Raw genomic sequence first — 27,956 nt, forward strand, 5'->3', positions numbered from 1 at the left:
GAAATCATGAGTGGTGTGGAGAAGGTGACGCAAGTGTGATTGTGTCAACAGCTTTTAGGAAATGAAAAGTTCAGGCAGCACATAAAAGAATGTAATTCTTTTACAGAAAGCAGAGCTGAACTGTATATCTCCTGGCCACAGGATGCTGTAGATGCCGGAAGGTTGGTTGGTATCCATGGCAGCTTAGACTCAGTCTTGAAGGACAAAATCATCAGTGCTTATTAAGCTCTGTTTCAGAAAGTCCTTAAACCTCCAGTTATGTGAAGCTGGGGGACTATGTCTGGAACCATTACCAGGTACTTGTTTGTAAGGTCTTCCCAAGCCGTCTGCTGAGGGCTGCTGTCAGCTGACAGGATGCCAAAGGAGTTGGACCTTGGGTCTGGCCTGGTAGAGCTGGTCCTGTGGTTCTGTTTTTCACAGTGGAACTAGATCAAGGCTTTTGGCTTAGCCAAGAGAGCATATTCCCCAGAAAATACTGGCAGCTTATAAAAGTATCTGGAGGTAAACCTGATTGGATATTAGGAAACATTTCTTTACAGGAAGGGCTGTTGGGCGTTACAACAGGCTGCCCAGGGCAGTGGTGGAGTCACCATCCCTGGAGGGTTGGACAGACAGAGATGAGGTTCTCAGGGACGTGGGGCAGTGCCAGGGGTGGGGGAACAGTTGGACTCAATGATCTCTAGGGTCTCTTCTAACCAAAATGGTTCTGTGATTGTATGAGGGTGAAAGAAGAGCTGTTTGACCTGGAGGACAGTGTCTGCATGAGAACCAATGGCAGAAACTGGCCAGGAGTAGATTTGTGTTGGAAATCAGGAGGTTGCTCCTAACCCTTGGAAGGCTGAAAGATTCTTCTAGAAATGGGACTTGGCCAAGTTGGAACGTGTGATGGTGGAATTCTAGGAGGATCTGAAGGTGGTGCCTTCCCATCCTGGGGACCCGTGTTCTGCATATCAATTCAAGTTGGCAAAATAACCCAGTTTAGAGGAACGAGTTGTCCAAGGTGTTCACAAGACTTATCACAAGGATTTGTGTTAGGGCTGGTCCTATTTAACATTTAACAGTGACCTTGAAGAAGGAGACGGTGTCGTATTATTCACATATGCAGCACTTACTAGGGGTGGTTTGCAAGAGGAAGATATAGAGGAATTTTTAATGAAAATGAGAAATATGAGAAACAACCCTAAGCTCACATGGACTGCGTACTGAAGAGGAAAACTTGAAAGTGCTGGTTGGCCCTGGTACCAAAGGCCTGTGAGCAGAGGGGATCTCTAAATTACATGGATGCTCCCAGGGCCCCTCGATGTCAGCAGAGTGATTGTGAATTTGACGATAAGGTTTGGCTTTTGCGATCTCAAATCCACGAGGCCAACACAAAACTGTTTGGGGTTTTTCTGGCTTCTGGACCTGAAGGATGCATCCCACTTGTATTTCCAAGCCATGCTTCCCAGTTAATAATGCTGAAGTTGGAAAGGAAAGGTAAGGTAAGAGGTAAGGTAAGGTAAGAGGTAAGGTAAGTTGGGGGTGTGTCAGGATATCTCTTATAATCACAAAACTGCAAGATTTCAGGAATGAGGGGCCAGTGGTACCCTGAAAAGTACCAATGGTCAAAGTAGTTGTCCATACCTGTAGAGATATCCTATTTTACAAGGAGATGCTCTACCCTCTTCAAAGCTGGTAGCCCCCCATCTGGAGTGTTCATGCATTGGATGCTCATGAAGAATGTCCACGAGGAAGCATTTTCCAGACAGAGACTTAAGGGCAAGGAAAATGTAGACCTGAGGGGACTGTGATCAAAATTCCATCTACCCAGGGTAATAATAAAGTGTGTGAAGCAGATGAAGGTTGTGGCTGTTAGAAGGAGAGCTCTGTGTGAGAGAGGGTGTAACAAGGTGTGAATCCATGGCTTTAAGGTAATTAACATCTGATATCTTGATATTAATTCCTGCTGGGGAAGTGATGGATCCTTCCTTTATTTTAGAGGAGTTGAGGAGCAAACAGCTGCGATTCAACTGCAGGACCAACCTTTCACTGAGCAGGATGAGACATCAAATGAGCAAATTAGCCATCAAATATTTTGCATTCCCTGGTTTTAAACTCTAGCAAAGTACAATTGACATCAGGAACAAGGTGTGGACATGGCAAGGTCCTGAGGTATTGCTTAAAGAACCACTGTAGTGATCAATTTGACTTGGAAATTCTAGGTTGGAGGACTCGCCTCTGAGAATGTGAGATGGGCTGAAGCTGTGAAGAACTTCAAACAGCAACAGAGCACCTTGTGTGGAGACATCTTGCTGATTACAGCCTTCATCTCCTACCTGGGATACTTCACCAAGAAGTACCGTCAAGACCTCCTGGATGGAATCTGGAAACCATATTTGCATCAGCTAAAAGTAAGTTTTGCTTTCTCTGAGAAGTAATTGTTACTGGAATTAACACGACCATCAATTGTGATGTTCACAGGCGATCCCCCAGATGAGGGGATCTTCCAAATGATGGGAATGATCCCCCAAATGTCCCCACCAAGCTGGACTGAGGAGCAGGACATGGTCACTCTTGATTTACACCTCTCTGTGGTGTCCTTGCTCCACGCAAGTGACCCGATTCCTCCGTGTACACCGGAAAATCCTGATAAGCAACACAAACAGGGAGCCCCGTGCAGTTGGAACTCGGTGTCAGGAACAGCCTGAAAAGAGGTTTGGAGAAGGGATTGCTTGGAGCAGGCAGAGCTCCCTGCCAGCTCTCTGGTAGGCTTGGAAAAACTCCAGATGGTTCTTCATGCTGGACACAAACTCTGTTCATGCTGGCCGTGCCTCTCAGCTGGTTTTCCCCATGTCTTGCTGCTTGGACCAGATGGAGAGTGTCGTGCTTGAAACTTGTTTAATATTTCACTGATTTTTATCAGGTCCTCTCATGCATTGGGAAATGCAAGTGCTCAGTTTCCTGCAGGATTGAGCTTTTGCACATCAGTACAGTAACTGGATGTTATGAATCCTGGTGGAATGCCAAGAGACTTTTAAATAAGGTCACAACTGGGCAGTGCATTTCTTAATACTAACGGAAGAATTTAGTTAAGAAAGGCAGTGTTGTTTCAAAAATGATCTGATTCTGTGCATAGAAATTTCAACGAAGTACCTGTGTTGCTAATGGAAAATTAAAAGCCCTTTTCTATTCAGATAACCAGCACAGATAGCTTTCTGTTTGTCACACCCAGAAATGGCCTCCTGAGCCAGAGAACTGTTTCTGGAACTGTTAATACTGTTCTATAATGCAGCAGCAGGCTTACCAGGGTGGTCGTTATGTTCTTCCAAGCTGTCGTCCCCGAAACTTGTACATGGCAGCGTGTGAGCTGAACCTGCTTGGCTGGACTGTGGCCCTTGGGGTGCTTTGTGCTCTGCAGGCAAAACTCTTGGGGATGCTTGTTTAATTTGTGTTCATTCACAACAGGATCATAGAATCACAGAACAACCCAAGTTGGAAGGGACCTCAAAAGATCATCTGGTCCAACCTTTTGTGGGAAGGGCCTTGATGAGATTATCCAGCACCCCGTCCAGTCACATCTTGAAAACCTCCAGTTATGTGAACTCCACCACGTCCCTGGGGAGGTTGTTCCAATGAATGATTGTTCTCATTGTAAAAAACTTGTTATATTGAGATGAAACCTCTTCCAGTGCAACTTGTGCCCATTGCCCTTTGTCTTCTCTATGTGGCTCCTTGTGAAGACAGAGCCTCTGTCCTCTTGGTAGCTGCCATTTAAGTATAGAATTCTGTGATGAGGTCTCCTCTGAGCCTTCTCTTCTCCAGGGAGAAAAGACCTAACTCCTTCAGTCTTTCCTCACAAGGCAGTTTCTCCAGCCCTTTGATTATCTCCGTGGCCCTCCTTTAAACCCTCTTCTAATACTATTTCAAACTATCCTGTAGAGTGGGAAGCCACTGATAAATATAAGTTATCAGTTTCTAATGAAACTTACTTTTCTTGAAATATTTTCCTTGCTTATCCCAAGTAGCAAGTGATAACATGAGAAGAAATGGCCCTAGGTTGCACCAGGGGAGGCTGAGGTTGGATCTGGGGAACAATTTCTTCCCCAAAGGGCTGTGGGGCATTGGAACAGGCTGCCCAGGGCAGTGCTGGAGTCACCATCCCTGGAGGGGTTGAACAGACATGGAGACGAGGTTCTCAGGCACATGGGTTAGTGTCAGGGGTGAGTTAATGGTTTGACTTGGTGATCTTGAGGGTCTTTTCCAACCAAAATGATTCTATGATTCAGTTTTGCAAGTCACACTCGTCACTTTTCACCAAGACACTTTCTCCTTTCCTCCCAGGTGCCAATCCCTGTAACTCCGTCCCTCGATCCCCTGACCATGCTGACGGACGATGCTGATGTAGCGGCCTGGCAGAACGAGGGGCTGCCAGCTGATCGAATGTCCACTGAAAATGCCACCATCCTCACCAACTGCGAGCGCTGGCCCCTCATGGTGGATCCCCAGCTGCAGGGTATCAAATGGATCAAAACAAAGTATGGCGAAGACCTCCGGGTGATCCGAATTGGGCAGAAGGGGTAAGCATCAGCCTTATCACATCCTAATACCTTGTAATGGTTATCTACCTGTTGAATTTGATGAACAGCGTATATTTAACTGTGACCAGCTGGGCCAATCACATTGAGGAAAACTCTCAAATGTATTTGCATATTATCTTCTTATTCATTACCGAAATGATAAAGATTTCTCATTAAACAAAGGGCCTGTTTAGTGCTTGGCTTGGTTACCATAGAAACTCCTCTGAAATTGTGAATAAAGACAGCTACGTGCTGGAGGCTGGGTACATGTAATGCTATAGCATCCTATGTCAGGATTGTCTTATGTGTCATGTCCTGACTCAGTTTCTCCCAGGAGGGTGAACAGGGCTTCCCAAGGCTTGGGAGAAGAGAGAGAGCCTGGGCACAGAGGTGCAGCTGCCCTGAGGGACACCATGCCCTGAAGATCAGCTGGGCAACTCTGCTCCAACGCCGCCGTCAGCTCGGAGGTTCTCACTGCAGCACCTCTGCCTTGATCTGCCTCAGTTTTTTTCTGGGAAGGCTTTTCTGCTCCTGGCTCTTCTCTCTGGTCAGTGCGCAGACCAGGCTTCGGCTGTATCCATTTACAACTATTTCTGCCCACTAGTGAGGAGTCCCAGCTGGGATGGAGCAGACCCAGCGTCAAATCCTTGCGTGGGTGTGAACCCTGGGATTTTTTTTATTCATTTTTTTTTTTAATGAGGAGAAACTTGTTTGCTGGGAGGTGCCAGAGCCTGGCCCAGGCTGCCCAGAGCGGGTGTGGAGTCTCCTTCTCTGAGACATTCAAAGCCCCTGGACCCACCTATGTGATCTGCTCTGTGACCCTGCGTGAGCAGGGGTTGGACGGGGGGATCTGCAGAGGTCCCTTCAGCCCAACCAGTCTGGGATTCTGTGGTTCAGAGGAAAGAACCAGCAACAGATGAGAGTGACCTAGACTTGATGCTGGCAAACTCATGCAGATTTGGACATGTCTTGGCCTTGCCCAGGTTGTTTTGCTGGTGCCTCCTCCACTTTCCTTATAGAAAATAACAAGAAGTTATTAGATTTGGTCTTGTGTGGGATGAAAATACAGATAATTTTTCTTTTTCCTGGTCAATGTGGTCACCATGCTTTGCAGTTATTCAAAGCAGTCAGGGGAAAAATAAGGAGCTCAGAAGAGACACGTAAATACAAACCTTCAGGAAGGAACAAGAGGAATAGACCCTGTAACATTCATTACAGCTCGCTGGGCAAACACAGCATCTCTTTTTCCCCTCCCTCTCCAGCCATACACCAGGCCGGCAGATACTCAAAGGATCAAAAACTAGATGTTTAAGGCATAACATCATCCTTTGTTTTAATTAGGATGGGGGGAGTGCTTCAAGGTTGTCACACGAGGAACCTAAGTTTTAGCCAGTGCAGATAGTTGGAATGATTCAGTGCAACCGTGATGAGGTAACAGCGCCTGGAGAATGCTCAGTTCCAGCACAGCGCCCTTCTCTCTTCTTGCTAGAGAAGTAAAATAGAATCATGGAATAGTTTGGGTTGAAGGGACCTTCCCAGCTCCCCCAGCTCCCCCTGCCATGAGCAGGGACATCTTCACCAGCTCAGGTTGCTCAGAGCCCCATCCAGCCTGGCCTGGGATGTCTCCAGGGATGGTTCATCCACCACCTCTCTGGCCAACCTGGGCCAGGCTCTCACCACCCTCAGGGCCAACAATTCCTTCCTCATGTCCAGCCTAAGTAACTTGTGTCAAGTACAGAGAAGCCTTGCAGGCGAGAGCTTGACCCTGCCCTTCCTAATGCAAAGCATCCCAATGCTGAGCATCCCCGTTTCGCACTTAGGCACTGGGCAAAGCAGCTCAGTTCCCTCATGAGGAAAGAAGCTGTGCTAAATGTGACCCTAAACCATGGACATAACTGAGCTGAAACCTGCTCTTCATCCTTGCTTTTATGCAAGATCAACTGCACCAGCAGGTTCCAGGGGAAACAAAGTATTTGCTAAAAATGACTCCTGACTGTCCCAACTTTGTTCACTGATTTCCACGCTGTTTTCTTGGGAAAGAAGACACAGTTATTTTTGCTTGTACTTGGGAAGCCTGAGACCTGATTCTCTTTGTTGGGCAGCCAAGACTCTGCCAGTGCCACTTCCTACACTGTATGTTGACATCATCTGACCCCTCTTTCTCTCCCAACTGCTGGCATGTGTCTGCAGCTGCCACCGCAGTGTGGGATGCCCCTCAGCCCCCTCACATCCTCCTTGCTGCTGAGCATCACCAGCCCCACTGAGACCGGTGCCAATGCTCTTTCCCACAGGTATTTGGACACGATGGAACGAGCCCTGGCTGCAGGAGAACTGGTTTTGATTGAAAACCTGGAGGAATCCATGGATCCAGTTTTGGGGCCATTACTAGGGCGAGAAACAATCAAGAAAGGAAGGTGAGCTTGAGGGTTGTTTAACAGCATGTGTGAATGGGTTCTTTGTGCTGTTGTGCTTTCTGTTCCCGATTGCAGACGGTGGGTGTTCATGTATGACAGCACTAACATCCTCCCTTCTGAAGTGAGGGCATTTTAAATCAGACAATCATGGGTAGGCTGGCTTTGAAATAAACCTGAGCTTTTCATTTTGTTGGACAGTGTCACTCAAACCTCATGTAAAAGAGAGACTTGTAATTCTCCTTTTGTATAGTGACCTTGAGGCTGTAATTGGCTACCCTGACATGGAATTATTACCAAAATAGCTATTGCTGTTGTGAAGAAAAAGTAACCTTGAATTTTTAGCAAACGCTGCGCACCGCTTAGGAATGCAGCTGCAGGTTTGAGCATTAAGAGCATGCAAGTGTTTCTTAATGAGGTCAAGTTCTTCACGGCAGCTGCTGGTCCCCTCCAGCCCGGAGGAGGGCAGCGAGAGGGGCAGCAGGGGAGTTCACTTCTTCCTTCTCTCTCTGTGTAAAGTAAAATAAGCACATTTTTAGTGTGGCTCAAATAATGGCAACAAATAAAACCCTGCGCTCAGGGTTGAACTTGCTTACGGAACTCTTTTGATGTTGTTTCGCTGGCTTTCGCAGAGTGGAGTCATTTGCCTTTAGAAGGACACACGGCATTTGGGCTTCTGAAAGTTTCTGCCACTGGCAGCTCCATCGCTCACAAGAGCCCAGCATGTCCATGGCCTCTGTGCCTTGCAGAACCATCCTGCTTTTGGCTTTGTGCAATAAATAACAAAAAGCCCATTAAGCTTTGCCTTTCACATTCCTTGAGTTTCTTGAGGATTATTTCCTTACCAGCATAAAATATCCTGGGATGGTGTAAACTGCTGGGGAAAGAGGCTGGCTGGGAAGTTTGCAGGGGGAAACATCATGAGAAGTGCAGCTGGTTGTGCGTTCAGCTGCAGGTTGGAGGGGAGGGATCATTTCAGAGGTAATGATGGTCTCAGGTGAAGGGGATGGGAATGTTTGGAAGTGGAGATAGGGGTGCAGAAGTGGTGGGACTGCTGACTCCTCTGCACTGAAAAGCTCAGTCATCTCCTTTTAGAATCACAGAATCACTTTGATTGGAAGAGACCCTCAGTATCATTTAGTCCAACCATAACCTGACACTGGCACTAACCCATGTCCCTAAGAACCTTATCTAAACACCTTTTAAACTCCTCCAGGGATGGTGACTCCACCAGTGCCCTGGGCAGCCTGTTCCAATGCCCGACAGCCCTTTCTGTGAAGAATTTTTTTTTCTAATAGCCAATCTAAAGCTCCCCTGGTGCAACTTAAGACCATTTCCTCTCATCCTGTTGCTTTTTCCTTGGGAGCAGAGCCCAGCCTGAAGAACAGGAGCTGAGGGCAGACTTTCTGATCTCTGAACTGCCTGAAAGGAGCTTGGAGCCAGGGGGGGTCGGGCTCTGCTCCCCAGGAACAAGCGCCAGGACCAGAGGAAACAGCCTCAAGTTGCCCAGGGGAGGCTGAGGTTGGATCTGGGGAACAATTTCTTCCCCAAAGGGCTGTTGGGCATTGGAACAGGCTGCCCAGGGCAGTGCTGGAGTCACCATCCTGGAGGGGTTGAACAGGTGGAGATGAGTTTCTCATGGATGTGGGTTAGTGCCAGGGCTGGGTTAATGGTTAAACTTGATGATCTTGATGGTCTTTTCCAACCAAATGATTCTATGGAAGTCCCACACTTGTAGATGTCATTGACTGACGCACCATGTACTGGAGTGAAACGACCTGGAAGATACGCACACTCCTGCTCCTTTTGGTCTCATTTCAGGTACATTAAGATTGGGGACAAGGAGTGTGATTTCAACCCCGCTTTCCGCCTCATCCTCCACACGAAGCTGGCAAACCCCCATTTCCAGCCCGAGCTGCAGGCGCAGTGCACCCTCATCAACTTCACCGTCACGCGAGACGGGCTGGAGGACCAGCTGCTGGCGGCCGTGGTCAACATGGAGAGGCCTGACTTGGAAGAGCTCAAGGTCAGGAGCTGGTAGTTTACATGGGGAGGCTCTATTATAAGCAAAATATATAAAGATATATATATAAATCTAAAAAAATATGAAAATATCTATAAATCAAATAGCGTTTCACATGCAAGATTGCAGAAATTGCTGAGCTCATCCTAAAATCGAGAGATTTCCCTTGAACTGATAAATACTGAGGAATGTTTTTCCTCAGTCTCTTGTTTTCTTGGGTGTTTTAGGAACACTGAAACAGCAATTTCCAATTTTTTTGTCCAAAAATTTGGGTAAGAATCTTCTTTTCCTGCTTCTCTTGGAAATGGAAACTGAGATTATACGAGGCTTTTCTGGAGTTTACAGATTTAATTTTGGGGGTAGGATTAATCTCACTTAATTTTAAGCATTTACGGTATAGGATTCCCACGGTAAATATTGTGAGGCTGGTAATGATATTTTCCCTTTTAGTTTTTTCCTCCCACTTGTTTGTAACAGGCCAAAGTATTATCTCTTTCACTTTTTTAATATGTATGGCTTCAGATTCAAGACAACATTTTAAAGAAAATCCTTTGTTCTAATAGCACTTTTAACAATGTAACAAGTATGTATAATACTAAGTATTTTCTGAGAGTGGGAATAAATTTACTGCACGTGTTCAGTCAAGCCAGGCCGGTTTTGTAATAATCTTTTCATTTAATGAGATTCTGAAGTATTTTAGCTGCACAGCCTTAATGATGCATTCAGTTTTAACTGGGCTCATGTGCTAACGAGCCAGAGGATGGCTCTGATTTAATGTGTGAGCCGTGGCTGTCTCGCTGGGACCGAGAGTGACCCACAGGCTCTGGATCAGGGACACGCTCGGCACGGCTGGAAATGCTACAAACAGCCGCTTTCCTTCACTGGTTTGCGCTGAAGGGGGTGGCGGGGTGACCACAATTAGCATAGCGGTGTCATTAACTGCTGTTCTGTTAAGGACTGTTCCTCTCAGCCTCGGCAGCATTGCTGTTAGTTGTCGCTGTCACAATAAGAAAGACTAATTTGATACCATGTCCTGTCAATGAATCCACTATTAGGCACTGAAAATTAGTGGCTCAAAATAGGCAGCAGTTCGCTCCTGTGCTGTCAAAGAGCTGTGTATTAGAAAACAGTGAAAATTATGGGAATTAGGGGTCACATATTTGAAGTCCTCACTTCTTCAGGGCGTGCATGTTGTGGAAGGAGGAGGTTGTGCGCAGGACCAGGGAAATGCAGCCCTAGTGCCAGCTGTGGCACCGGCTGTGGGGGACGCGGGGCTGTAGTCTCGCTTCGGAGAGCACTAAGCAGATACAAATTGGTGGGGGATGTTATTTTGTTTTCCTGTAAGAATATTTAAGACCTTTTTCTCCATATCACCACAGCAAGATAACACCAGAGCCCACTAGCGCTCCTCTCCCACTCATCTACCTCCCTCCTGCTACAGCCCTGCTGCCCCAGCAGAAAACCAGCCTGGTAGTTGGGATGTTCTGCTGGATGGGGAACAGTCAACCAAAAAACCAAATCACTTCTGTGCTGGGATAAAAGCAGAGACTTTCCTCCTTAGCTTTAGTGAGGGGGATTGCGGGTGGCTGCTGCACCCTCCCCTGTCCCCTGCCTATCTGCTGACATGGAAATGTCAGCAAGGCTCTTGTCTGCTAGCTCCTTGAAGCCAGATTTGATTCTTTGCATTCTCCTGAGGACAGGTCACTTCTCTAAGTGTGCTTTAATCCATCCTTTCTGCCCGGGGACAAACGAGACAGGCGCTTGGTGTCTGGCAAAGGTTTGGGGCTGTGGGCAGGTGGAGGTGACACACAATAGTTACTGTGCTCAAAATCTCGTCATGGGCAAAGCTGGAGCACACCTTATATGTAGAGCCCAGAATTTGTTGTTAGTGTAATGAACAACTTAATAGCCTACCCAAATGCATCAAACATCTATTATTAGTCCAATTTCAATCATACTACCAGGTTTTATACGTTTTCTCAACACAGGCTGTTTTAATATTCTCCCATTTATTCAGCCTTTCTGTTCCTTCTCATCTTTGAAGCTATTTTCATTGGATTCGCAGGATTGCGCTCCTGTTACAAGGGGTGTTCAGTCTGAAACCACATTTACACTCTACTGCTTGTTGGTTCTAGACCAATTAGTCTGTCCGGAACACCCGCTTGCTCTGGCTCTCAATTAAAGCCGGGCTAAAAGAGGTTAAGGCAGCAGTGACCTGGCTGTGAGATAATCACAGCCAAGAAAAGCCGAAACCTGTTTAGGCCAAGGCAAGGAAAGCCGAGTCCTGAGACCTCCCCTTGCAGGTCAGCGCAGACCCTCTGGCCTTTAACAAGTCTCGTTTGTGATTTCCTTTTGCGTGGGTGACTGTGGCCCATGTGCTGGTGTTGCTGCCCGTGGTCCACGTAGTCTTATCAGGGCTGGTTCCCATTATCTTCCCCTTCACCACACTCCACTGTTTGAAGTGAGAAATGGCATTTGTCTCCAATTCATTGTCTGTTGAGTGCTGAGAGCTGCCTTAGGAAGAGGGTTTTGGCATGTGGTCCCCAAGCTATACGTGAATCAGCCAGGAGTTGAGGTCCTGTCTTGTTGATTCAGGAGGTAATGTGTGTGTGAAAGCCCCTGCGCGTTTGGGCTGTGATGGGCAGTGTTGAGGCTCGTCAGGTTCTGCAGGAGTGGACTGAAAATACAGGGATTATTTTTTCTCTGTTTTGCGATGTTAAAATAATACAATAAAACCAGCAGAAAGGACGAGGAGCAGAAGGTGGCTACTGTGGCTGAGCTAGGAAGGGCTTGGCTGTGAATCCTGCAGAACTGGCCTGTTGTTTTTGTGATTTCTTCTTTAATGGAACAAATTTTGAAGGCTCTCAGAGTAACCTGTTACCCAGAAGTAGTGCTGTTATATATTACAGAATCACAGAATCCCAGAATGTCAGGGATTGGAAGGGACCTGGAAAGCTCATCCAGTGCAATCCCCCCATGGAGCAGGAACACCCAGATGAGGTTACACAGGAAGGTGTCCAGGCGGGTTGGAATGTCTGCAGAGAAGGAGACTCCACAACCCCCCTGGGCAGCCTGGGCCAGGCTCTGTCACCCTCACCATGAAGAAGTTTCTTCTCCAATTTAAGTGGAACCTTTTGGGTTCCAGTTTGAACCCATTACCCCTTGTCCTATCACTGGTTGTCCTTGAGAAGAGCCTGGCTCCATCCTCCTGACACTCACCCTTTCCATATTGATCCCCAGGAATGAGTCCCCCCTCAGTCTCCTCTTCTCCAGCTCCAGAGCCCCAGCTCCCTCAGCCTTTCCTCACACGGGAGATGCTCCACTCCCTTCAGCATCTTGGTGGCTGCGCTGGACTCTCTCCAGCAGTTCCCTGTCCTGCTGGAACTGAGGGGCCACAACTGGACACAATATTCCAGGTGTGGTCTCCCCAGGGCAGAGCAGAGGGGCAGGAGAACCTCTCTGACCTACTGACCACCTGTGAAATAGCAGATAATGAGCTCCACTGCAGAAATAAGAAGTGATGACTTTGTGACTGCTGAAAACAACGGCAGGATAAAGCTTCAACAGATGCAGGATGTTGTGGGGATACAGAATTAACACACTTCTGTGGGCGCATTGCAGAAATCGTGTGGTGATTACAAGCTATTGGAGCAAAAATCACAGACGCCCTCATTAATAACTCCAGGGCTTACAGTCCATGGTCTGGAATAATGGCTTGCAAAATGTCATTTTTCAAGGCATGCTATGCTTGAATGACAGGAATGCACAAAATTAGCCATGTTAGTTTTCTGTTTTGAGACTTGTAAAATATTTACCACCATGGGCAAACTCCTGTGTGTAATGCCTGTGGAACAGGCCTTTAAACCAGCCTTTTATAGCTGAAATACCAAGAAAAGGCACGCTTCAGTGCACATGCTGCTGAATCCTTTGGTTGACATTAATGTGGAATGAGTGTGTGTGCAGCACGTCTATGAAATTTCAGCCCAAATATTGAAAGATGACTTATTAATGAAGGAGTTAATTAATCCGCTTGAAAACCTCTGACAACAGAGCAAATACTCCTGGCTCCCTAATGTGTTGTGGGATTGGAAGAGACACAGGGTCATGTTTCCCATTTGTGGGGCTCTTCCAGAGACTGTAGGTGGGTGGAAGGTGTGGGGATGTTTTCAAAACACTGTCTTTGGAGCATTAAATCACTTGGCTTTTGACGCTCAATCTGCTATGTGCCCACAACTTGTCTCAGTTCCATATAAAGTTCACCAGGAGGGGTGAGAAGCAGCAGGGTCTAGCTAGGCTGACTTAAGCCAAAGAAATAGAGTAATAAGGTAAGGTAAAGGTGCCAGATGTATGGTTGAGATGGGGGATGAAGGTCTTTCCATCTTGATTATTTTAATTTCCAGTATTGTAATATATTTCTAGTGAAAGAGCTTATTTCTCCTGAAGATTTCTGTGAGTTGGTGGCTTGTTGGATATGGACCGATCCCCAGAGCTCTGCCCATGCCCAGGAATCACAGAGAGCAGGATTAAGCAATATTGGACGATGGCAATTGTCAGTTAGACGCCTGTTCCCATGTAAAGGTGGTTAATCTCTACCTTACTGCAAGTTTTGTGGCTAAAACTTTCTGAATTTATTATTGGCAGTCAAATCTCACAAAGCAACAAAATGGATTCAAAATCACCTTGAAAACGCTAGAGGACAACTTGCTCTCTCGGCTGTCATCAGCGTCTGGGAACTTCCTGGGAGACGCAGCGTTGGTGGAGAACCTGGAGATCACTAAACAGACAGCTGCAGAAATCGAAGAGAAGGTACAAAGACAGTGATAGTCTAGAGAAAAGCACGTGTTATGTTATCTCCAAGGATTTCTGGGTAGAATGTAACTTTACTCTGTCCATCTCTGCTCCTTCTGCTGAGTAGAGAATAGGAAGTGGTGTAAGTTGAAGTGCTCTCCATTCTGGACAGCTTCAAACCATTTAATTCTTGGGAGCTTTTATATGTTAAATGGCCTATTTAAGACCAAGAGAAAACGTTGGTGCCTGATGTAAAGACAATAAAATTTACACACTGTATCGAGGCAGCTTTAAACTGTTCCAGCAGAATCCTGAATACGTCATGGTTGTTCAATTAAGCTGGATTTTAATACTGACCAGGGAATCTGTTGAATAAATCTGAAAGAACCTGGACATTTCGTATCCTGCCATTCCTTAGAGTACACATCAGCGTTTGCATTAGCTGTGCAGTGTCAGCATTGCCACCCACCCAGTTCACCTTCCTGGCCACGTGGCGTTAGTTCAATGCGTGATGCCTTTGCCCTGTCGCCGAGGGGACATGAGAAGTGTGGTTTTCACGCCAGGATGGTGGCAGGACATGCGCATGGCCATTCTCAACTGCTTCTCTTGGTCCTCCCACCTTCACACCTGCACGTGGCCTCCTCCAGCCCACAGGCCCGAGCTGCCTGGACAAGTTACCTGAGTGCTGGGTCAGCCTAGAACTGCCCCTCGCTCCCTGGCGCTGTAGCCTCAGCAAACTGGGCTCCTTGCCGTGAAAAACCAGATTAATTTCTGCTAGCCATTCACGGTACATCAAATACATTCCCCTCCCTAAGCAGCGTTTGCTTGAGGCCCCAAAGGGAATGCTGAAGAGATGTTTTGACATGACAAGCTTGGCATCTCCCTCTTGAAGCAGGTGTTCTGGAAGTGCTTTGATTTCTAAACAAGTTGTGAATGTAAAGCTGGTCACTGCCAGCTCTGTAGCAACAGGGATGAATTTGGGAGTCTGCACCAGTTTTTTTCTGAGTCTGGTACCCACATAGAAAGCTGCCTCAGGGCCCATTAGAGGTCTGCTTCTCAAATCAACCCTTGATCTTTCTTGGCCTGTCTACCCAAAGAAAAATGCTCAGTCAACATTTCCATTCTTATGGAAGTCCTTTCTGCTCTATTTATGTCTTCTCCACCTCTGTGGGGATCAGCGCTGGCTCAGCGACATGTAGCTGTGCTGCAAGACACTTATAATTGCACATAGCCAGAGCCTAAAATAATCCCTGAGAGGCCTGAGGATGTCACTTTATGCTGCTGAAGTGGAATGAAAGAATGAACAGGACTGAGATGACAATGGTGTGATGTATCTGCCAAATGGATTTTCAGCCTGTCCATCACAGAGCTATGCAGACACCTGGCCAGCAAGGTAGGAGTGCATTTAGTGCTAGTGAGGAAAGGCAGTAAATAACTGTTATAATTAGCAGTTCTCAGCCTTGGAGGAGGCTGCCTCGAGAGCAGCACTAAGTCTGTTCAGCTTTGTGTTATTAATGATCTGCACAGGAGGGGGCAATTAGCAGGAGAAACTCATTGATGAGAAAAAACAATCCCAGTTAGAGAAGAGCAGGGACCCTAGTGAGAAGCCTGGAGGGGTCTCAGGAAAACAGAGGATTGGGCAGCAGAGCAGAAAATTCAGTTAAATGGAGAGTACAGCAGAGCAAGGGGGATGCCGGGAGCAGGCTGCTCAGGCCTGGCTGCACCATGGTTCGGCGGCTGGTTACCCACTGCTTGGCTTGAGGTCTTTGTGGCAGATGTCAACCCTCCCCTGGGCTGTACATTAAATTTCACACAGATATTTTGACAGTGTTTTTGCTCTGTGTTTTCCTCCCAGGTCCAGGAGTCTAAGGTGACAGAAACCAAGATTAATGAGGCCAGAGAGCACTACAGACCGGCTGCTGCGCGGGCCTCTCTGCTGTACTTCATCATGAGCGACCTCCACACCATCCACCCCATGTACCAGTTCTCTCTGAAGGTACCTCCCCATGGCTGCCGGGGCAATACCGCTGCTCCTCTGCCTTACTGAGGTTCAAAGTTGTCACCTTGGGCCTCCTGGGGATATTTGAACTTCCGGACAAAAAAAGTGATCTAACCTAACCCATTCTGCTGCTTTGGTTTTAGGGAGAAGTTTCCTGTACTTTATTTCTTTATAACTCTACATATATTACTCTTGTGTTGCAATAGTGTTTAGCACTCACTGGGAACTCACTGCAAACACTGAGCAGAGCGCGTTCATCACTGATGAAGGGTGGTCTGAATGCCGAGAGAAAAGGTCCATCTGTGCCGAGCACTGAGCACGGGCCAGGGTCCACACTCAGCTCCGAATTCCCCACTCAGCCCACCACAGGTGGTTAGATTGGGATCAGGTTAGATGAGCCTTAATTAGCTTTTTTTATTTGCTTGGTTTCTTTCTAAGCAGCTGAAGTCTTGTGAAAAGACACAGTCTGACCGAGCGATGCATTGTTTCTAGAAATCCAGGAAGTTTCTTTGCAAAGCAGAACCTTACAATTTGTCCTTTCTTCCATATTCAGAGTCTTGGCCTGGCAGAACAAGATGAGCAATGGATCTAAAAGATATCATCTGGGGAAAAAGCCAACAAACTATTTATTTCTATGCAGTTTATATATTTATGCAGAGATTTTGCGCAGTATTTGAAGTCACTTGCTCCGGCAGTTAATCTTTTTATACTTACATTGGTTCTGTATCTGTGATGTCGTCAGGGTCATAATGCCTGTGCAGATATTTCATAAGTTAACAGGGGTTGCTGCAGCCCTTAAAAATTACCCAAGGTCTTGGTGTTGAAACAGTCCCGACTTCCTAAAGGACACCATATTAAAACATCACGTCACTCTCTATACACAGCCCTGTCTCACTGAGACCACATCACCAGGGATTTATTGCCACCTTCTGTACAAAAGGCAAGTCATTCCTACTGCCATCTCTACAACACAAGAGGTGTCCCCAGCAGTTGGGCTTTCAGGAGCTTGTATGTTTCCTACGTGGCCCTTACAAAAGCTTTTCGGATAGTCAGGGGTGTGGTGTGAAGTCTAACTCTGGGTTAGTGTCTGCGTGTGGCTGGTGTGAAGGAATAGGCAGTATGTGCATGACTTGAATGTTCACCAACTTTTGGTTTGGAGGAGTCCTCTGGAGGGCTGGTTTCTGCTCTTCTCACAATGTTGTGTGGCCATCAGACAGACAAGCAAGCCTGCTGCCTATAATGTCCTTACACTAGAAGTCCAGGTGGAGTTTATGGGTTTGTTACCACCTTGGAGCGTGGCTGCTGGACATCTCAGCTACAGGCATGCTCATGTTGTCACCACAGCGGGGATCATGCTGGGAGAGAGACCTCTTCTTACCCTATGCTCATAAAATAAAAGAGACATAACCAAAGGGTCTATGCTCCAAAGGCCTCGCTACTCTTCTGTCTTGTCTACACAGACTACCCTTCCCTGTATAGCAAGTGTAACTCTGTAGTACGTGGACATGTTACATGGAGAACCAGGAATGATGTCCATCCTTAGGAGAGCAGTTGGACCCAGAGCTGTTCTCACCAGAACACCTGGAGAACATTTCCAACATGACTGGTTGATTTCAATGTAATTATTACTGTTCATAGTGATGGAGCTGAACCATCGCACTTGCCATGTGGCAGCAGAGCCCAGTGGAAGCCAGTAGCTTTCATGGGAATGAGAGTTTTACCATATTTTCCAAGTTTCTTGACTATCTTTGAGACACCAGTACCTCTCTTTATGGCAGGTGTGAACAGGCTGCGACTCCACTCGCCCTGAGCGGCTTCTAAGGACAGTGCAGACAAGCCCTGGCCTTGCCAGAGCAGTCTCAATAAGTCTGGCCAGTACAGACCCAAGGACCTTTCGGAGTATTTATTGATGAGTTCCAGCTTTAATGTTTCGATAAATTAAAGACTTAATCATGCAAGAAAGGCATTTTGGCAGATGGAGGGTTAAATAAGATGTTGTGTCCTAGTCTAGAACTTCTTCCAGATGATTTCTTACCTTGACAAGTGACCTGGAAAAAGTAACTGAGAAGAGAATACAATATTTGGAGCCTCATGCACAAAGAAGCTTTATTTTTTGATATCTACGACTCATTTACTGAAACATTTTTAGCAGGAAAATGTGCAGAATATCTTTTGGGCAAGGGTCCCCCTTGAAAGATGCATTCCTTACACATACATAATAGATAGAGGAGTTCGGAGGTTTCACCTTTAATCTACATCTGCTGTGTTTGGTTTGGTTTATGTTTTCCAGTTAACATTAGCGATGTGTATAAATACATAGAAAATTAGTGGATGAAATGTTTGTATCTAATAAATTTTGATGACAGATCATAAAACATTGTGTAAAGATGCACAGACATGATTTTAAACTACTTACCGCACAGCTAGAAGCCCATTATAAATTGGAGCACACAAGATTTATATGCAACTGCAGCATGTTTTAACACAATTTAAAGAAATGTAAGCAGGAAAATCCATTCTGTCATTATTTAATAATGCAGGAGGTATCAATGTTACTGTAATTTGTTGAGGCATCATTTTTACTTCGTAGACCCTAAAAATAATGCTGCCAACACAGTCATGCCTTGTCCAGCTGGTGCTATTAATTTGTATTGGCCTGGTTATTTCCTGTTAGCTGGGTCCCAGACTATGGAGCCTTTGCATTGCTAATTTAGGGGTTTTTTAAAATGTTTCCAGTTGCATTTGATAATTTGCTAATGAGTTTTCTTCAGACAGCTTTGGTGGTTTTCTTGTCCTTTCTTATTTAGATCAGAAGTGTTATTACAAGGATCCTTAATATCTTATATAAGAGCATCACTTGATGCATGCGCCCATCCCAAGGGGGTTTTTCTGACTGGTTAATCCCACTTCCACAAGGTGAAATCCTACCTGCCCTTCTCATCTTGTCCGTTGCTGAATCCATACAGTAAAATACTCATCAGATTTTTTTTTTTTTTAATTGGGGAAATTGCTTTTTTGTAACTTGAAACACTTGTGCAATGGGAGGTGGGCTTTCCTCTGGGAATGCCACTGTCTTTTGGCTCAACATTTGTGGAGAAAGCCCTGTGAGAGAACACACTTGGTCAGAGAACTGTTTCCTATATCCATTGTGTCTTAATTCAGTCAGCCTGTCTCGTCACTACTCTCTCAAGCCCCAGAGAGCACAATCACAGAATCACAGAATCCCAGCCTGGTTGGGCTGAAGGGCCCTCTGCAGATCCCCCGGTCCAACCCCTGCTCACGCAGGGTCACAGAGCAGATCACACAGGTGGGTCCAGGGGCTTTGAATGTCTCAGAGAAGGAGACTCCACACCCGCTCTGGGCAGCCTGGGCCAGGCTCTGGCACCTCCCAGCAAACAAGTTTCTGCTCCTGTTCAGATGGAGCCTCCTGTGTTTCAGTCTGTGCCCGTTGCCCCTCACCCTGGCGTTGGGCACCACTGAACAGAGTCTGGTCCATCCTCTGACACCCACCCTGAGCTATTGATCCCATTGATCAGATCCATCTCAGCTTCTCTTCTCCAGCTCAACAGCCCCAGCTCTCTCAGCCTTTCTTCATCAGAAAAATGCTCCAGACCCCTCAGCATCTTTGTGTCTCTCCAGTGGACTCTCCTTGTCCAGAACCAGACACAGAACGGCAGAGGGGTCACTCCAGATGTCACAGGGAATGTGATCGTTGCCTGGCTCTATGTTCCTGGAAAAGCCGCTGGAGGCAGATAGTGGGTTTGGTCTCTAGACTTGCTCCCCAGCCTCCTGGAGCCGCTGGGCCACACTGCTGGGCAGGTGGTATCACTTTTGTTTTTGACTCCAGAGATAAAGCATCTGAGTTGGCTTCACTTATTACAACAGTTCAGGTGATACTCAGGAGCACGCAAAGACCATCAGCATCTTTCTCTGTCTCCCCGCCCAGGCGTTCAGCGTTGTGTTTCACAAAGCCATTGAGAGGGCACCTCCTGACGAGAGCCTCCCCCAGCGCCTGCTGAACCTCATCGACAGCATCACCTTCTCCGTGTTCCAGTACACAACCCGGGGGCTGTTCGAGTGTGATAAACTGACCTACACCGCTCAAGTTACCTTCCAGGTAAACACCTCCGGTTCACATAATTTGTATTCAATGATTTTACAGGTAAAGATACTGACATGCAGGGAAAGCTCAAACTGTCACAGCTGTGGCCTTCAGTGTCAGAGCAGCAAATATAAAGGCTGAGAAACTGATCTTTTCTGCCTCTCTTGCTGATAACAGCCAGAGATACTGTGTTTGATTTGCATTACACTGACTCTAAGAGAGTAGTACCCACTTGCAGGACCTGAGAGAAAGCACAGGCAAGCTGGTCTTGAAGACTTACTGGTTTTATCTGAAATAAGTATGTACTACATAGCTGCTGTCTTTGGTGTGTTAGTATCATCTTGAGTGAAATCAAATTCAATCAATAAATAGTGCTTGGCATGGTGTGGTGAGGTTGTGATGAAGTTTCTGTGGGGAATGACTGTGTAAATGCCCTGACGTGTCGAACGCAGATATGAGCAAAGTCGGAACTGCTGGAACACTGTGCAGGTCTAGTTAACTGAGATCAGTAATTGGCATGATTTTTTCAACTCTACATATTGAAGTGCTGTGTGTAAAAAGGAAAGTAAGTATATATGTACAAACAATGGACTCTAACGATATACTGATTTAATAGATTGTCTGTCTGTAAAAAAATGAGCTTGTATTTTGCAATGTCAGCCTTAATTCTGACCAAAAAGATACCTACAGTTTCTATTATATATCTCTAAATAAAGTATTTAAGTAGCACACATTCTGCTTGTAACTACACTGAGCATAACAAATAGTTAATGGGTCCCTTTAAGTTGTTAGGAAAACCAGCGTTTCAGTGTGTGGAGACAGTTGAGTGATGAGACCCAGGATCCTCCCATATAATAAACCAGTTGGCTCTTGGGCTGTGCAGCTCACGACCATCATCGGTGGGAGAGATGCCAGGCACGCTGCATATGCCCCTGCCCAGTGGGCAACAATGAGATGCAGTTTAAGATCTGTGACAAGTAAAGGCAAACTCAGCGCTCCAGAACTGCTCTTTTTCCACCCAGAATTGATGTTCAGGGTTTTGGAGTTTGTCTCTGATGGTTCAGCAGTCTGGCAGAGCACTTGGGGCAGTGGCTCCAGCTGGGCTCAGGAGCATGTACAGCTTTCCAGAGTTACCTCCAACATAGCTCTGGCAGTCTGACTCCATGTATTTATATTCCCGAAAGCCACCATTGGTGGTAAAAACATTGGTAGGAGCTGAATGACCGAGGTGCTCCCTAGTGTTTGAGACCTCAGGGACCTGCTTATTCTCTTGGTGCACGTACCATAACGTTTGGTTTGTATTTTTGTTAGTTTGTTCGTTCACTTGTTTTCAAATGACTCTCAGTATGTGTCTGCTTACTTTCAAAACTGAGCACAACAGTGAGAGGTGGACAAGACATATCTTGCATTCGTTAGGGATGCACATGCTCTGGTTCCTTTCAAGAAGTCATCTGTCCTCAAGCTACAGATATCAAGTGCAGGGACCTGCAGCACATCCTTCGCCCTGTGTCTCTGCTGGCAGGGCCTTGTCCCCAGTGTGCTGTCTATGAACGTGGATCCCAGCCCTTGCTACATAGTTTTGATCCTCTTACATTGTCAGTCTCCATCCTCATTCCTGATCTTCTTTTGGGGATACCCAAAGCACCCACACGGTGTGTTTTGCCACACCCCTCCAACACAGAGCACTGTGTAATTTTTAGCCACACATTTGGCAGTTATGTGAGTTGAATAATTAATCTCTCTGTATTACTGCTCTGTATCCTGGCTTCTCAAGGTTATCTTGTTTGTTTGGACTTACAGATACTTCTGATGAGTAAAGAAATCAACACGGTAGAACTGGATTTCCTACTAAGATACCCAGCGCAGACCAGAGTCACAAGCCCTGTGGAGTTCCTGTCTAATCACTCCTGGGGAGGAATCAAGGTACCTATTTCACTTGAACTGTGGGAAATCAGCATCCCTTATCTCCTCTAAAAGCCTTTCAGCAGCCTTCAGGTTGGTCCTGAACAAAGTCGTGATCGTACCTGAGAAGTGGCACAAAAATGCCATGGAAATGGAGAGTTCTGTAGGTACAAAACTGACGTTGTGGGCTCTTCATGACTGTGCCCCTGATGATCTGTGTGTCCTTGAAAAGACATTTTTTTCCCTCAGAGATTTAGGCTTCTCTCTCTGTAAGAGAGGAATGAGAATATCTCCTGATTTTGTGGTTATAGATTGCAAAGGACATGGGGATCTTCGCTGTATTTGGGAGGAAGTGGGAATTTAAGGTAGATACGACCATCTGGAGAGATGTACCTGGGACAGAGTACAGACAGCTGGCACACCTTCTGCAAACAAATACTATCAGGGCAATGAGAAGGTTCAAGAGCTGCCATGTGTATGGAGTGAGAGATGAGGAAGAGCAACCCAAAGAGACAAGAGCTGTCCCACCTTTTCTCCTATTTGTCAACAAGTGTGAATTGTGCTGCTTCTGGACCTGATTCAGCAGGGTGTGATTTGTTTGCTGGAGGGGGTTGGAGGCTTATCCTGAATTAGGCAGGAACTGAGGGGACTGTCACCAGGTGTTGCTTTGCAATAGCTGTGAGATGAGCCCTTTTCACTCAGCTTCTCCTCTCTTGCTGAGTCCGTCGAGGTTTTTGGTTGAGATGGTGTCACAAGGGAGTAATTTAGGGTTCTGTTAACTGCAGAACAATGTTTAGATTTCTCAGGGAAGTGCGACTTTAAAGAGCTGGGTGGCAGGTTCACTCTGTTATTCACTGCACGGGGCAATATGTGAAGCCAAATGCTGCTGACCTTCTCTCCAGGAGCCTGTACCTGTCACGGTGCCAATTTGCTGGTGCTTCCCCTCCCTGATAACCGTCCAGAGTCTGTATTTGAGAACTCCAGAGGCAAACTTTCAGGCGAGGCCTGATAACCGTATGCAGAGCAGACTTTCAGGAAACAAAATTCAAGATTAAAGGAGTAGAATAGCAGGAGGGCTGGCTCAAGCTGGGTACCTGTGCAGAGGTCCACCTGAGCACAGAAAACCATAGACTTTTATATCTTTGCAAACCATTCGTACCGTGATCCAGTCCAATAGCAATATTTCACTTTGGGGTCTTCTTGCTTCTAATTGGATCTTTTTCGCTGATCCAACACGTGCCTTTGTTTTGTTTACCTCTAGACATTGTTTATGGTCTGTGATCTCATAGGTGCTGTTTTGTGTGAACCTTCCTTGTCCTCAAAGTGCAAACCAGGCCCCATCCTGCAGATGTCTGTGATGTCTCCGCGTTAGCCTTGGAATCGTTATTGTTCCCCAGTCAGTTCCATTCTTCCCAGCAAAGTGCAAACGGGACCTTATCTTGCAAGTGTTCAGTGTGGTTTGTAGTCGCTTTTGGTAAATAAGAGCACAACTTCACAGCTTAAGTTTTTAGCAAATCCAGCTCACCAAGTAACATGAATCAAGGACTGTATTAAAAATCATACAACTTATACCTCTAAATGATTCATTATATTTAGTGTGCATTTACTTAAGCTAAATTATTAAATTGGGCTCATCCACTGACCTGTGAGTAGTAAAACCATTGCCATAGAGCCCACTCAAAGTGAGCTCAGCCAGGCTGTCATATTTATAGAATAAAGTGGTTGACTCATAGTTAATTGCACACAGTAGGAAAAGTCTGCACGAGACTCCCTGCGCCCACAACTCATTGGTGTTCGGTTCCTGTTCTGATCCCTTGTGGGTTTCCTACCGGGAGTTCTTGGTCCGGCTGCAGCTCAGGCCTTTCCCTCCTTTGAACCTGAACCAAACTGCTGCTGATTTGGCTACGGGGGCGATTGCACCCGCCGCAGATGGAAACTCCTGCGCATCTCAAAGAGTTTCAGTCGATGGTCAATAATCTGCCCCACTTCAGTGTATTTCAGGATTTTCAGATAGTGCATTCCATATTATGGAATTACCGAATGCATTTCAGATTGTCTTTTGTGATGGTCGTGGTATTGATTTTACCATAAATCATATTGGCCGGTGTCAACTTTATTATTATTTATGTTCTATTAATATGTGTTGGTTTATTAGCTTTTGAGTTCTTGGCAACTCCAGTTACTCCAGGCATGGTTTTAGTGCAATCACATTTTGTCACAGACTGCTATAATTAGGTTAATTAGTCATGGCTTCTATACAGCTTATTAGTAGGCTAAAATCTCCTTTTCTTTCATCAGCAAGATTAAGTGCTATAATAAATTGTTTCTTCAACAAAGCTTGAGCAAAGTACATTTCAGATTCATATTTCAAATTCCGAGTGGAATTTAGCATTCTGCTAATTTTTTGTGGTAACATTGAAAACGCTCCTTCACAAAACGCTCCTTTTGCCAGGGGTTCCAGGCCAAGACACTCATGCCAAAAGAAATCAATACTGATATTTATGGCCCATTCTGTGCCTCCCACTTTGGGCACATTAACTTCAAAGGAAACCTCATTAAATGTTGAGGACTGTGGGCATGCAAATAGCCTTGTGTGACTTGGATTATTATTTATTGTTCTTCTTTGGTTAATAATATATATAGGCTAATAGTCCTTTGTATTTGTGCGGGTCATGATGCTGGAGCATTCGACACGTGTTTATGATCTAGTTTTCCATCCTCTTTCAGGAAAATACAGGGTGATTCGGAAAGATGGACCCAATTTCAAAGCAGTGTATTTCACCATGGCAACGTGTTACAATTACACAAAAATTTACAAATGGATTAATGAATTACCACATTAGCAGTAATTATTGAAACTCTATGTCTTGCCCTTTCAAGTGAGTAAGAGTTTGATTCATGGGCAGTTCATGGCTGCAGAAACACAGAGATTTCAAACCACGTCCATCTTTTTGAAACATCCTGTGGTCTAGTAAAATGTTTCACAGAGCTTTTTGCTGCCATGTGTGTGCCAGGGCAGCTCAATATTTAGGCCGGAACGAAGAAACCCACGTACCTGTCCAGAAGGGCACAGTTTGTAGGGAGAGGTAATATCTTTTATTAGATCTGCTGATAAAATTGGGGAAAAAAAAGGTGAGTTTCAGGCTTTTTAGTGCTGAAACAATAGCCTGAAACAGGAATGAATTCAAACTCGGTACAGGTTGAGGAAAACTGCTCTGAGCTTAACTTGATTCTGTTCATCAGTCAGCTGGTATGGGAGAAGAATTAGTACCTGTGGAGGCAAATTGCTCCACTCTGGAGCCAGGGAGACGCTAGCAAAGGACACTCGTTATCCTCAGTGCAAACTCTGCCTCTGGGTCATGGAAGGGTTAGTTAAGAGCAGGAAGGGGAGGAAATGTTATCATTTAATGAAAGAAGTGCCTTTGCTGAGTCCCTGCCTCAGGTGTTCAATAGAGCTGGCTGTTTCCGTTCCAAGGCGTCTCTTTTTCAGGTGCTTAATAGTGATCTCTTGAGAAATCAGAAGTATTCTTTTACTCTTAATGAGATTTTCTGTCTTTTTTTCAATTTCCTTTATTACAGTAAGTTATACTTTCCTCTCTGTTCCCAGTACTTGGCTTGAAAGTTTTTTATTTTGGTTGGCACTTCTGAAGAAGTTTTTTGTGTGCACACCAGGTTGTCCGTATCTCCTGACTGGGCTCTTGGTTACCTGGATACACCTGGATACACCTTAGACCGCAAAGGTACAGTGATGCTTGAACTGCACAGGACGTCAGGCCGCAGCCGTGTACAAATGACCATCTTGACGGTTTTGTTGCAAGATTGAACTTAATATACAATCAGTGTAGAGCTTGTCCTCTGTAGGGTTTTTCCCCCATATTTTTCTTCTTTCTTTCACTAGAAGGTCTCCAGTGTCATAAGATGAAGGTGTTGGCACCTGGATGGAAGCTGAGTATTGTCTGAACTGAACTGGGTTTTATGGTTCTTGGGGCTTCCAGACCATGTCCAGATTAACAAGTAAAATGGGTCAGCAGCTGCTTCTGGCCTTGGCAGTGGGTGACATGGCATGATGTGAATCCATACAGCAAAACTCCCCACACCTCCCCAACCACAGAGGCCTCATACATTGTTTCCTGTGGACAGATCCTGGACTGTCCTTCCCCCTGGACTGTGTCCTGGAATTTTCTGAGAGCAAATGAGTTTGCCAAAGTCAAATGTGAGCCAGCAACACACTGGCAAACTCTGTGGCTCGTGGTGAGCTTGTGCCTGGACTTTCTGTGTAGCCGCAGATTCAGGAGCAGATCAGCGGGCAAGACAAAAGTGTGTGTCTTCTCCTCACTGTCTGGTGGGGTGGGGTGTGAGATGGGCAGACAGAAACTCCCTTTCCCCATAGTCCGAGGCAGTTTTATTCTGGAACGGCTTTATAGATGCATGAGCATGGTTTTAATCCTGATCTAACACAATCTGCCTTATTAGCTCAGGCCAAGCCTCCCACGATTCATAGTTGTGCATTTTCTATTGAGTGCCCAGTGCCAAAAGACCACCCATGTGTTTCTTAGAGGTTCGGCAGAGCAGTTTGTACTTGCCTAGAAAAAATAATACGAAAGTACCCAGAGTTAAGCTGAGCTCTTCCTGAGCTTCACCGCCACCAGCACAGCCAGCGGCCATGCCCTTGCTATTCGTTTTCACCGCTGCCTTTGCCCAAACCTGCCCTTTTTAAAAGACTGGGGCAGTTCTGAGCCCGCTGAAGTTAGGGTGAGTGGATTTCCCTGTGGCGCTGCTGTGTCCACACCACCTCGTGCCTTCTGCAGAACCACGGTCCCCATCAACCAGGCGCCTGTCTGGTTCCCACAGGCGGGATGCAGGCGTCTCTGGGTCTCCTGTGCACGGATGCACATTTCCTGAGCCTGGTTTTCTTTGTGATATTTTCTGCAGTGCCTCTTCATCTCCGAATGCAGATGTGTCCTGTAGGATAAGTGAGGCTAGTTAATATACAGCAAGAATACACCTGGCCAGCTCGGATTACTTCTTCATCCCAATCATTTCCCTCATCTTTTTGTGAAAAGGAAGGATTTTCATTATGCAGATATGAAAACGCGACTGAAAGGGCATTGTCTAATAAATGTGATGTTGAATAATGAGCTCTAAATACTGAATTCAGCTTTCGAGGAGGAGAACAGCAGTAGACAAAGTAGTATATTAACTCCATATTTATAATCTTGCAGAATGCAGATGATAAGGCTGCGTGTATGGCTTATGAGATAAAATACCAAAGCATATATTTTACATTTAAAAAAACTGGATTTTTTTGACAAAAGAACAGAACTCTCTCCTCCAACTTTCACTTTTTGTGCTTTCTGGACACTAACATTTTTCATTCTTGTCAAGGATTCATTGCGACACAATCTGCTGCTTATATTGTGTTCCCTGTGCATAAGCAAGGTCCTTTGATCACGCTGGTCAGATATGGAACGCTTGCAGCTCACAGCTTCCTGTGGACGTTCAGAATTATTATTACGCCAAAAAACCATAGTCTTAAGTATCTTTTATTAACTCCGCTCTTCAGATGTACAGCCTTTTGGTTCATCTTTGATAGAAAACACTGATTATGACACTTTGTCGTGCATTTATCTTCTCTCATCTAGAGGTCTCCTGAGGACATTCGTGTGTTCCCACTTGCACTCCAGTCTCAGAGAAACATTCCCAATGTCTCACAGAAATAATCCTTCTTTTCTTTTTAACCTTCTGGCTGGTGATCTGATGTTTATCTGAAATACAGCAGAGATTTTTGACCACTCCAAATATTTCAAGATGTACTTTGTTGGTTTGGTTGCAGTGGAAATCACGTTTTTCTGGATGCCCCCACAGCAGCGTCAGCCTCTGTCCTGCACTCCCCACGACACAAACCTGCTGGCAGCTGCTCATTGGGAATGTAGAAGTTCCTTCATTCTTTAAATGGAAGGAAAGGGAAGTAAATGCTTCATCAGAGGTATCTTTTAGGTATCAAATGTATCTTTTGTAGACATTGTACATCTTTTGAAGTCCTACTGCTTTGCTTAAAAAGCAGAAAAAAACTCCAAACCCAAACAGTTGCAGTGCACTCTTGAGAAGATACCAGTGACCTGTGGGCCCAGGAGTGAGCACTGAGGTCTGACGGCTGAGCTCTGCTCACAGCCGA

At 45.8% G+C, this 27,956-nt stretch overlaps 1 protein-coding gene across 8 annotated transcripts in view; it reads left to right on the forward strand.

Moving 5' to 3' along the window:
* DNAH9 (dynein axonemal heavy chain 9) overlaps nt 1-27,956 on the forward strand; it is a 197,461-nt gene that overhangs the window by 116,851 nt on the left and 52,654 nt on the right. For all 8 annotated transcript variants that reach the window (XM_065034504.1, XM_065034502.1, XM_065034500.1 and 5 more), the window contains 8 exons: nt 2,202-2,390; nt 4,321-4,556; nt 6,848-6,970; nt 8,789-8,993; nt 13,632-13,796; nt 15,634-15,774; nt 19,724-19,894; nt 21,680-21,802. In XM_065034504.1, coding sequence (XP_064890576.1) covers nt 2,202-2,390; nt 4,321-4,556; nt 6,848-6,970; nt 8,789-8,993; nt 13,632-13,796; nt 15,634-15,774; nt 19,724-19,894; nt 21,680-21,802 — 1,353 coding nt within the window. The remainder of the gene's footprint in view (nt 1-2,201; nt 2,391-4,320; nt 4,557-6,847; nt 6,971-8,788; nt 8,994-13,631; nt 13,797-15,633; nt 15,775-19,723; nt 19,895-21,679; nt 21,803-27,956) is intronic.

Source organism: Columba livia, chromosome 18 (genome assembly GCF_036013475.1).
Source record: "Columba livia isolate bColLiv1 breed racing homer chromosome 18, bColLiv1.pat.W.v2, whole genome shotgun sequence".
In the NCBI taxonomy this organism is placed as follows: Eukaryota; Metazoa; Chordata; class Aves; order Columbiformes; family Columbidae; genus Columba; species Columba livia.